Here is a 12,128-nt window from a genome sequence, read left to right on the forward strand (position 1 = left end):
GACGGCACAATACACGCCATTGGAAATCTGAGCGACACGTGCAGCTTGTTGTGTCGGTTCTGTTCGAAAAATTTCATTGATCACTGAGGATTCACTTTTAAGTGGCACGGAGATTACACCCCGAAGCGACAAGCAACAGCCCCTTTACTCTAAAGGAAACAATTCACCTTGCATACGAGTACAACAGACCGAGGCGACACGATGCATGGTGCTGACAAAACAACAGTCCAGTCCAAGCGACACGTCCATTTTCTCGTGATGAATTGGTTCGAAAGGAAGCTTTCAGACTGCAGCGATACGTGTTTCTTGGAAACCAACATTCAAAAATAAAAATCAACTTTCGAATTAAATCGACACGACAAATTGGAGGTGTCGCTTGTCGCTCGGACTGGGCCGTTTTATCAATACCGTGCATTGTGTTGCCCCGGCCTGTTATTTCCGCAAGCATGGCTGGTGAATGGTTTGCTTTAGATCCAATGCATCTGTGCGAAATCCCGATATCGCTTGTCGCTTCAGTCTGAAAACTCCCTTGTTGTTTGAAGTATATTCGTGCAAGTGAAAGTGGCATGCCATATCATAGGTTTTCCCTAAATCCCTCAGGCGGAAAGGCGACGTTGAAAGCACATATATTTACTTTAGCATTTGTTATGTGTCATTACTTCTGCAGATTTGTTGGCAAAGATTCACTTAAGCTTTACTTTACTTTATAATATAATAATATAACTAGTTTTATACAATTATCTTTCCCTAATTTTTCCATTTACATAATAATTGAATATATCTAAACTTTTGTACGTTTTGAGTTCGTCGTGCTTGTACATAAGACACTTGTATTTGTATGCTATACAACTGGCGGCCACAAAGACACGTCATATTTTAATAATCTGCTCTGCAGTTGATCATCCGACGGATTCTAGACGTCCACTCCTTCATAGTAGAACTTTAACAAATACCTTTCTTGACTATCGTCGCACAACCAGTGGCGGATTACCAACTAGGCCCACTAGGCACGTGCCTAGGGGCGACAACTCTTGGGGGCGGCAAATCTTTTTTCCAGAATATCAAGAATAATGAAAATTGTCTTACGTACACAGTGACAATTTAGACCTATGAAACCAATGTTTCAAATCAACGGTTTGCAACACTTTCACTTCATACAAAAGAAATCTTGATGTATCGGATTTATGTGTTATCAAGAAATGTTTCGTTGCTTTGCCTCCTTCAGGCGCCAATCAATTTGTTTTTAACCCGTGCTGTGGATTTTATTGCTTACAATGACAATGCAAGCCCGCCAGCCTTTGTTGATTTGTTTTTGTAAATACATACCCCTCGATCTTCCACTAAGCTTTTGTTAATGGCCAGGCAGGAAAGAAGACTGATTGTTTGAAACTCGCATCTGTAACAATGCCAGTCTTTAAAAAAAATAATCACATAAACACTGCTGATAAGTGAGTGAGTGAGTGAGCTTTCGTGTGGACCGCAATAGTTTTGTTTTACTGGATTCTCTGGCTGATGCATTGGTGTTTTTTTTTTTTATGCAGCAGGCAGCATGAAGCGAACAAAGTTAAGTGGAGCGGCTTATCGTAAACTTGCAAACGAAAAGCGTGGAAGAGAAGCAACCTTACAGAAAAAGCTTGGTACAGTGGACACGTTTTTTAGGCGAAAGGAACAAGTGATTTCCGAAAACAGTCCAAAAATTGAAGTGGAAGCGGCTACATCGAGTGAAGTCTGTGAAACGCAAAATGTCGAAAATATTGTGGGTTTAGTGGAGAAAGAAAGTGCACCTGAGGTAGTGTCCCCTCAGTTCGTAGGTGTTCCTGATTGTGACAGTGAGAGTGCAAATTTCGTTAGTGACGATCCTGCCGAGTGGTGTCTGAATGAGTCTACAATTAACATTCTTCTAAGACGTGGAATTAATCAGAATGCTGAAAACGATTTTTCTAAATCGCAAAGACTCATAGCAGGTAAGACAAGATTTTTAAATAATAGAGTTTTTTTCGTAAACTTGTAAATGGAGAATCAATTTTGCGGAATTATTTGGTACATTCGTGCAGCACTGGTGCCGTTTATTGTGCATCATGCAGGTTGTTCAAGGGCAAGACAAACATCGCAACTCACGGCATTTCAGACTGGAAAAACATTTCAAATATTCTAGCATCACACAAAAACTGCGAGTTGGCACTCTTAAGAAGGCAGAAATCTGTTGGGACCTTGGGGAACCATTTTCAATCACATATTCAGATGGAACTTACGTACTGGGTCAGTGCAAATAAGTTACTACTTTTCTTTTGAGAAGGGCGCACATTAAGTTTGTGCCTAGGGGCGGCGAGGAAGCTTAATCCGCCACTGCGCACAACTGATGAAAACAAGCGCTCATTTCTTACTTCGTATGCCGGTGAATTTGCACTGGCAACAACGGGGACTGGCCTAAACCGGAAGTTCCGGGGGGACCGGGCAAGACCTCACCAATGTTTATGTTTACATTTTTAACACGGTCTATTCTCTGTAAGGTATGTGTGATATATAGTCGTATTCTCCGAAATCTCATCTTTACATTGATGTACGATACGCATCATAATTTTGTTTCATAACTGCTGTCGCAATAATTAAAGATACCCCTTCCGAAGGAAAATAGCATTGAAATGGATAGGAAGAAAGCACCAAAAAGTAATCTTTTCTGCTTGTGACGTCACCACTAATGGACTCCGTTGTCTGCTGCCGAAAGGAAGCTCGTGAAAGTGATAGTGATACACTTGCAGTTTGCTTTTGAACTCGCGTCTGGTGAGTTGGAAGGAACGTGAGAGAAAACGCCGCTTTAATCATATTGCAGAATTATTCCTGTCTGACGTGTGCGTGTGGTTTTATGATGTATTACTCAGGTGTAAAACTTAACTTTCGTGGTATGCAGTTCTATCTGTACATTTGTGTCATTATAATCTTAATTTCTGTAACAACAGGACTTGAGGAAGTCATCTATGCCGTCAACGCCGGTGGGGACAGTCATGTTGATATTTATGGAGTTAAATACAATCGAGATCCATTACAGCACATAGGCACAGCTTCTGATTATGGGAAGCAACTTATTATTGGACGTGTCAATCAAAATGACCAGATATTGTACCAGACGGAACGATATCATCATAGCACCTTTGGTTATGATATCCCAATCAAGGAAGATGGGGACTACGTACTAGTGCTCAAATTTTGTGAAGTGTACTTCAATGCGCCAAGAATGAAGGTAATGTAAGGCAGTGGAATGTGTATTAACCATATTGCTTGGCCTAATTTAAGCTGCTAGTAATTTCCCCAAAGATTAAAGTTGTAAACATTACAAATTAAAATAGATCTCTTTTGCTAGATTGCTGAAAATCAAACATTTATAGAAAATATTAAGAACAGTCGAACTAAGATAAATATTTTAAAATAATCGAGGTTCACAAATCATCAGATACAGTTTAAATATTCCTGGTATTTGAATCTGCCACATGTGCATAATTTTATCATGTTAAGATGAATGTGTTCTGTGGGTAAAAATCTTGTACGGAGCATGGTAACAGGTAAAAGTAAAATCTCCCGTGCGCATTGCACTGTGCCATAAAGGTGCATAAAGCGAACCTCAAATTCTCAATCTCCACCATAGTGGAAGTTATATGATTTCCACCAGACTTTAGCCTCCTTACATCCCAGGTACTCATTGTTTAGAAGATGGGTGTAAAAGGTATCGTTCTCCTGCAACTCAAGAAATACATAAACCAGACTTGCTGAAGATACTCTACACCTCAAATTCCACATAATCTGATAATTTCCTTATCACCACGAATTCAGATGCAGTATCACAGTAGAATATGTCCAAAGTGTAGTAATACCACATCATTCGCACAATACTTCATTTACAATAAAACAAAACTACACGCATCTGTAAATCACCGAAACTCCCGATAACACTACAATATATAATGTAAAACATGAATGTGACATATTACATGCAACTTCCTTTCCAATATTTTTCCCATTCTTTTCTAAACCATGATGTATAAAACCAATAACATTTTGTAAACATACATACATATAATATCCCACATACAGCACAAAATACATAATGTAATAAATGGTACCACATAAAACCATTCATTACTTCACTATAACACATCAACACCAACTAAAAACAACAGAGAAATATTGATGTAGACAAATTACGTAAACTACGCAGAAATTTTTACTCTCGTCTTTTTTTTTTTTTTAGTAAAGGAATAAATTTGGTACAGTTTAAAATTATGAAAGTAAATTTATGGAAATTATGAGAAATACTCTTCTTTCAATGGGATGCTGTCCTAATTTCCTAAGTGTTCTACCTGTCATTTTAGATGGGTGCTATCCTTAAACCTAGAATACTAACCTTTGCTTGGAGTAACGTGTTCACTAACCCCTTGTACTTTATTTTTCTTATGTCAACAAAACCATTTTGATTTTCAGAAATGATTATTTTCTTTTATTTGTATTGCGAGTCTAAAAATATAATTTTGTTAGTTTCTCATTTACCTTTATATTTTTGATTTACACAGTCTCAGAGATACAAAATTTGGGGTGTGAAGTATTGCATCACAAAGTTAATTTTAAAAACATATTTGGAAATGAAACCTTTTCTTTTCAATAATAAAAATGCAAGAAATGATCTGTAATATATGAAACTTAAAATATTTTTATAATCATCAATTAGATTTTAAATTGAAAATACAATTAAAATACATTACATCCTACTGTAATTTTCTTTATAAGTCTTTAGTTTCCTTTTATCGGCACTCAGCAAACCTCCTCAACCATGATTAATTGATTAACTGATTTTGTTTATTTAGTGTGTACTCATAGTACTAAAAACAATCATAGATTGCACGAGTAAAATATAGGTAGTCACTAACCCAGCAGCAGGGGACAAGTGGGACCCATCGGGACTGTAGCTCAGCATGGACCCTTTCTAAGAAATTCACAAAGGTACACAGATTGATCTTGTAAGAATTATGATGAGTTAGTGGTCAAGTCTTTGACAAGTATATGCTCACTGTACATAAGTAAATAACAAATTTTGATTTTATAGTTATAGTGGTCTATGGTTAAACAATATACCATTGAGTGGATGTCATTTGTAAGGAAGTAGAGAATTTTAATCTCCTATCTGATCACTGTATTTTTGGTATAGCCACTGTGAGAAGAAATTAAAGTAATTTCAAGCACCTCCGAAGTTGAAGTGTCCTGATATATTGTAACATTATATCCAAAATAAATGAAAATGTGTTAAATTTCTCATATCAGACAAACGGTTGAAATTTGCTACTTCATTTAATTTGAATATTCGTACTTACGTATTCTGCATTGAGAAACGTTGCTGAAGGTGGCATTTCGCTTATTTCACGGAAATAAACTCTATTTGCGACATATCGAGTAAGTTTTCTTCGTTTCTTTTTGCCTTCAGTAACAAGCAAAATGGCGGTCACAGTTTCACTACCATACTCGGCATGCAGTGTTTCCACCCCACTGCACATAAAAATACCTACGTAGCTCCACAAACCATTGACGCATAGCCCCACGAACCATTTCCGGTTAGGTTAGGTAGGGTCACTATAGGTTACAATAGTGAAAAATTGGTTTCGAAAAAAATATGCGTAGCCCCACACACCATTCTCGCATAGCCCCACAAACCATTTGTGGAAACGTACCTTCTTCAGTTACAAAAACACGTGCTTGGAAACACTGACCGGGATTACGTCATCAGACACAGGCTACATCCACCTGGAAGTAAATGGATGCAATAGCTTTCGTGCATTGGTCACACATTTATATCGAAAAATAGATGATTTACCGGCAAAATTCAATGAACGATGCGAGAAAACACTTCCCCGAACTTCCACAAGTCTAAAGAAACTGCATTCGGTAAGTAATTTCTCCTGTAAATTTGAAGAAATCTGTTTGTCCAATACGAGAAATTTACCGAAAACGTTTTGCAACATGATAACTAGCATTTGTTGTCCTGCCCCAAAGAAAAATGTCATGTTGGTCGGCAACTCTAAAAGTCATGTTTTTGAATTGAGTGTGAGCGTTTTTTGGTTTGGCAGTAAATGCCCTTCACAGAAAGCTCTTTTCATGGTGCAATTTGGAGATTCTAAACTCCCATGTCACAACCATTTGCAAAGCAGCTTTGGGTGTCCCCACAAAAAGTTGCATACCCTCAGTTTCGTTCCTTTTGATGCCCAAGTCTGCTAATTTATTTCAAATAGCTCCCACTGGGGATTGAACCTGAGAACACTTGCAATACAGGTGGGAGCACCAACCATTTAGTTAACATGGAAGCTCTCCAATTTGTGAACAGAATAGAAAACTGTGACTCCACCAGGTCACAACTATTCAGGTTTCAAATTATCACTGTAGGGCTAGTGTCGCTGCCTCTATAACTGCTGAAGAATGTGATACCGTGTTTATTTACATTCTTCAGTACAGTGCAAGATGTGTGGTGATGATGCTCTTTCAGAATGGGGGAAATTTTAAATCTGCTGAATGTTCTCGTCTAATGCGAACTCAATCGTGCGTAAAGAAGATGGAAATATGATTGGAGCAAAGCTTTTTTTACTTACAATTGTAAACAGTATAGAAATATAGGCAATTCAGAAAAATGCATTTGCATTGTATGTTCATATCATAACTACTGAAATTCAAGATGACTCCCATATTAAACATATTTACATGAATGTATATAGCTCTAGCAGGTGAAACCTGAAACACATCATTGCCATCCTTATTTATGTAAGCAGATAAGCGGTGAGAGACTTTGTTGCTATTGGTGATGGACATTGTGGTGTAGGCCTAAGCCTGTAGACTCTGTTGTGTGAAACTGCTTTAGAAATAATTTGGTTCTTTAGTATTATACAGACTAACTGATTAGGTTAGGAGTATTAGCCCCAGTTTCAGGATCGAGAAAATCATGTTTGTGGGGGATTTTGACCTAACCTAACCAGGTAATACTAAAGTACCAATAATTTTTGGCTTGACAAGGCTGCATTCTGTGGAGTTGTGTGTATTGCATTGCTTGAAATGTAGTAACCAATAGCTACAGATCACCTCAGTAAATGGTAATCTGGATTTTTTTTATTATAAAGTGTAAACACGTGTATAATATTTTGAGAATTTTTCCCTTGCACCTCTTTCTTTTCTTTTCTGTGAGGAGAGCATGCAAATGATTTGAGAATGTTACTGAAGGGGATTTGGCTGGTTGTCATTGATTTTAAGCTCCATGGAAGCAAATATTTGTTCAGTAATCAACATGTTTTTTGTTCTTTTTTCTCCCATTTGCAACCACATGCACAGCAATTTGTGCCCAATATATTACTAGAATCACGAACCTTCCGACCTTCTGTAAACAACCGTCTCACTTCGAGTAACGTATCACTCCGCGCCAGCTGTTCGTGAATGACGCGGCCATCATATGCTGCTCCCTCGCAACCTTTAATTTTACGTAACATGGAAAAACGTATTCTTATTTTAACTGATACGAGCTACACATTGAAGTATAATAAATTTTCTACAAGTGATTAAATACGTGTTCTTGTTCAAGAACGAACATATTTTTCTACGCCAAAAGTTCCATTTATCTGACACTGGGTTAACAGATCCCCCTTCCCCCCTCCTCTCTCAGTATGACCGCCAAAGTTATACAAGAGAGAGAGAGATTCGTTTCAGTAATTCAAGCCTTTTGGTTTTATTTCCACCAAATTATTGCCTAACATTGTTGACATGTGGGGTATTGTTTTCTCCTTTGTGCAACAAATATACCGCCAGTTTTAGCAGAAGCTAAACAAAGATATAAGCCGGGGAATAAAAAGAGCTTGTTTATCTTTCTCTCGGTTTCTCGTGTACTAGAAAACAAGACGACGATAATAAGCACATTATTTACGCACGTCTCATGCAAGTAATATATTTTCTTACCTTGATTCAGTACTTCCTTTTTGAACTTGAGGCATTTTCGGCGCTAGACATCATCCTGTCAGAGTACGGTCTGTCAAATTTGCTTGCCAAAAAGGAACTCAACGTGGCACAAGAGGCGATTTAACGTCGACTGCTAAAATTGGGGAGATTGTCATCAATCATCACTATCAACATCTTCTCCACAGTGGACAGGACGGCTCTTTGATTGAAAGAATACGAAAGCACCTCGCATTGTATTGAGCTTATCTCAAAATCGGTGTACTTGTTTATACAAGCAACAACGTGTTTTTTTCGCGGGACTCACAACTTGACCGGTCGTTTTCCTTTCTTTCACCACACCGAAAACACAAAGACGCAGACACACAATTACACTTGGACACCAACTTCACTGCTTGCTCAGGATAGCACAGACACAACGTCACATAAACGTTAAGAACAACCTGCTTCTTGCCACTTTTCAAACGGCTGTATTTCCGAAAGACTACTCTGAAAACACGGGAGAACTTCCTGCACGCATGGAAGTCGCCATGTTCGAAACTGGCGCTATTTTCTTGCTGTTCACGTGATTGATTGTAATTTATACAATAATCACGTATTATTATTATAAACAGAAACCTTTAATGAAAATATATTTTAAAAAGTATAATCCAATGTAATTTACACGTTTTTCCTCCATTGGCGTACTTTCATAGAACGGACTACATGATGCGGAAGAAATCCGTTATTAGGCTGTTGCCAACCACAATACTTCTCACTAAGTCAAGTACAGAAACGGAAGTGGCATGTCGATTGTCGGCATATGATAGTGTGATTTCACATTGTCAGTGACGATCCTCCGGGGATGGGGAAGGGGGTGAGACGCAGGAGTCGATCTATAATACAGAGGTGTTCACCATCCGGATGGTGACATCCTCACACTCCGGAATACTTTTGCGGGTGAGGGAGGTTGATTTAAATTGAACACCTCACAACAAGAGAGAAGAAAAATGTGACAATGTTATAAAATTCACCCCCAAATATGCATTTTATTTTATATGTAGCGTACAATGAAATGTGACTGTCTCAAAATATTTCTGTATTCTACAGTCTTCTTTCCCCACTTTTATGCTTCTCTAAGTTGCCGTTTTAGTTTCCCTTGGTGTCTTTGCTGCATAATTATTAATTTAGTCAATCAAATCATATGGTATTAGCTTACTTTCATTATCTATAATAATAAATCATAACACTTTCCAACATCAAATAAATTTAATGAAGAAACCCCGGTTTCAAAACGTAATTTATCTCATGTGTCACATTCTTCTAGCAAGGTTTTTTTAGTAAAATATGAGAGAAAATTAATCCTTTGGTACGGAACCGTCTTACTTCTGGGGGATAAGATGTACTTGATTTTTTTAATTTAGCGTTGCTTTTCTTCCACTTTTGGCTAATCCCGACGATGAGAATGAGTGATCGTCAGATGAAATTGATGAAGGGATACTCACAAATAACACCCATGCCGGGATTCGAGCCAGGGAACTTCGGTGATGAGTCTGAAAATCGGCCACCAGGCAAGATGTACATTTTTTAAACTTTTTTTTAACATACATTCAATAACTTTCAACAGGTCATCACTCAGTGATACACTGCTTATTCCGCATCTGTTGACAAATATAATGTTTTTACACCTTTTAGGCTATGTGGATTATTTTTTTTCCATAAGTTTGCAACACTGTTAGGATACACGTGCTTTTGTTTACAGAAGGTCTTAAGTTCTATGATTCTCACTTTAGAAGTCACATGCTTTTGTTCACATTAACTTCATGCATGTGACCTCACTGCATTTCCACAAGATAGTTAATGGATTTGTATAGGAAGAACTCCCAATTTGATGGAGTGTATGTTTTGACCTCATCTTATACACCTTCTGTCTACGGGGTCACATCAAGGGCAAGATGTGTGCTTGAATTCTACATGAATTTTTCTCCGTAGATGTGTAAAATTGCAAATTTTATTAATCCAAATCCCATTGAATTTATACATACCGGGTGATCCGTTTGAGATGTCAGAAAATAAAACCTTTATACACAAGAGGTTAATGTACGTATCTCTGAGCAGCTTATTGTAATATAAGCACAAGGGATGTAAGTTTCGAATGAGTGGAGGTTTACAGACCAGCCACGTGGCGGTGCTAATGTGCATGGTAACAAAGGTGGTGATCACGTCACAACAGCGCACACAGTATGTCATATTGTATGTGAAATTTTCAAGTATTACCTGCATGCTACTGCCACCATGCAGCTGAAGTCAGTAAACCTCCACTCATTCGAAATTTACATCCTTTCTGCTTATATTACAACAAACTGCTCACAGATACGTATATTAACCTCTTGTGTATAAATGTTTACTTTTCTGACATCTCAAACGGATCACCTGGTATTTATTAATGCCCTTAGGGAGGTTTTTTTTCAGTTTTTTTTTTACACAAGAAGAAAAAGAAAAGAAAGCTGCGTAGAAAACAGAACTGAATTCTCTGTCTGTTTACTTTGCTAGTCTCCTTTGTAGAACAATCTATCTCACAGACTGAATATTATTGCAGATATCTTGAAGTTGATAGGTAAATTTTAGTTTGAACTTCATATACAATTAACAATTTTTCGTAGATTAGTATATCCCGCAACATTTGTGACTTGTGTTTGTAGATGTATTTCGAGTCTGAGTATGTGAAATGGCAAATGTAAAATCTGCACCTTAAATTAAATATTTTAAATATATGTACCGTTTAATTGAATTAGAATTAGAATTTGGATTAATTGGAATCGCACAGACCCTTTATATTGCTAATATATTTGTGTGTGCGACTGTGTGTACGTGGGCGATGAGAGGAGGTAATACGTAAGGCTGAAATAGAGAAAACATTGCTTGTACCCATGAATTTTTGTAAGTTTGCCTTGAAAATTGAGAATTATACTTGAATTTTATCAAGGTCCTAGAGTAGCCACCTAGATATAAATGAACTAAAGATCCAAATTTCTGCTGCAATGTTAACATTGAGTGGTCTAGTGCGAGACCCATGTTTGATTCCCAGGGAGGGTGGTTGATCTAAGGTAACAATTTTTCCAGGCTTGTCCCAGCCTAAAGCAGCCCCGGGGCTCACCCACTCTCAAATCAATGGGTACCTGGGGGGTAAAGGCAGTCGGAGTATTGTGCTGATCTCATCACCTCCAAAATGGCCAATATTGAGAATGTGTCCAGCTCTATCTCCACATCCACTTAATGTGCCTTCATAGGACAGGGAACTTTATCTTATCTTAATGTTAACATTGAAATGCCTGAAAGGGTATAAGATGAATGTGAGTACAAGATGAACATGTGTCAAGGGACTCGCGTGAACACTTGAAATAGGCATGGTAAAGTAACCACACCTGATCTTCACCCGTAACAATAAGTGGAATTCATACTATGGGAATGAGAGATGCGGTAATAGATAATTCAGATACTCACGTTTTCTGCGAAGCTGTTTTAAGTCATTTTCTTTCTATTAATTTCGGTAGCCACTGCCACCACCCTCGTTGGAATTCGTTGTGTCGTTGCTTGGTGCGTTTCTGCTGTTTCTTCCTAAATTGCCGCTAGGTGTGCTGTTGTCACGTATGTATGTGTCGTCTGCTGTTCACCGGCTGCAGTAAAGGAAGCCAGGTGTGGTGTGCCTGACCACTATGTTCAGTTCATGGTTCTAGTGCACCACCGGACTTGCAAAGCATATCAAATTCCACAACCATAAAATCGAAAATGTACATGTCAAATACAAAGCACGCACTCTCATAGACACAAAAATCAAAGAAACACGCGTCATCATGCACTACAGCCATGAACCCAACATAGATAGTGGTCAGGCACACCACACGTGTCTTCGTTCACTGCAGCAATTAACACCGGTAAACAGCAGACGACACATACGCAGGCATACAGGCGACAACAGCACACCTAGCAACAATTTAGGAAGAAACGTGCCAAGCAACGACACAACAAATTCCAACGAGGATGCTGGCAGTGGCTACCGAAATTAATAGAAAGAAAATGACTTAAAACAGCTTCGGGGAAAACATGAGTACCTGAATAAGCGGAAGTGTTTAGCTACTGAAACAGTATACGTATGTACAGTGGCATCTCGTCCCTTGGGG

The 12,128-nt window shown here is 38.2% G+C and overlaps 1 protein-coding gene across 2 annotated transcripts in view; it reads left to right on the forward strand.

Moving 5' to 3' along the window:
• Window positions 1-2,752: 2,752 nt before the first annotated feature.
• The window catches only part of LOC145990044 (malectin-B), a 32,568-nt gene continuing 23,192 nt past the window's right edge, over window positions 2,753-12,128 (forward strand). For both annotated transcript variants that reach the window (XM_083125678.1, XM_083125677.1), the window contains exon 1: window positions 2,753-3,238. In XM_083125678.1, the coding sequence (XP_082981804.1) occupies window positions 2,864-3,238 (375 nt within the window). In that variant the 5' untranslated portion in view covers window positions 2,753-2,863. The remainder of the gene's footprint in view (window positions 3,239-12,128) is intronic.

Source organism: Lepisma saccharinum, chromosome 7 (assembly GCF_977018435.1).
Source record: "Lepisma saccharinum chromosome 7, izLepSacc3.1, whole genome shotgun sequence".
NCBI lineage: Eukaryota > Metazoa > Arthropoda > Insecta > Zygentoma > Lepismatidae > Lepisma > Lepisma saccharinum.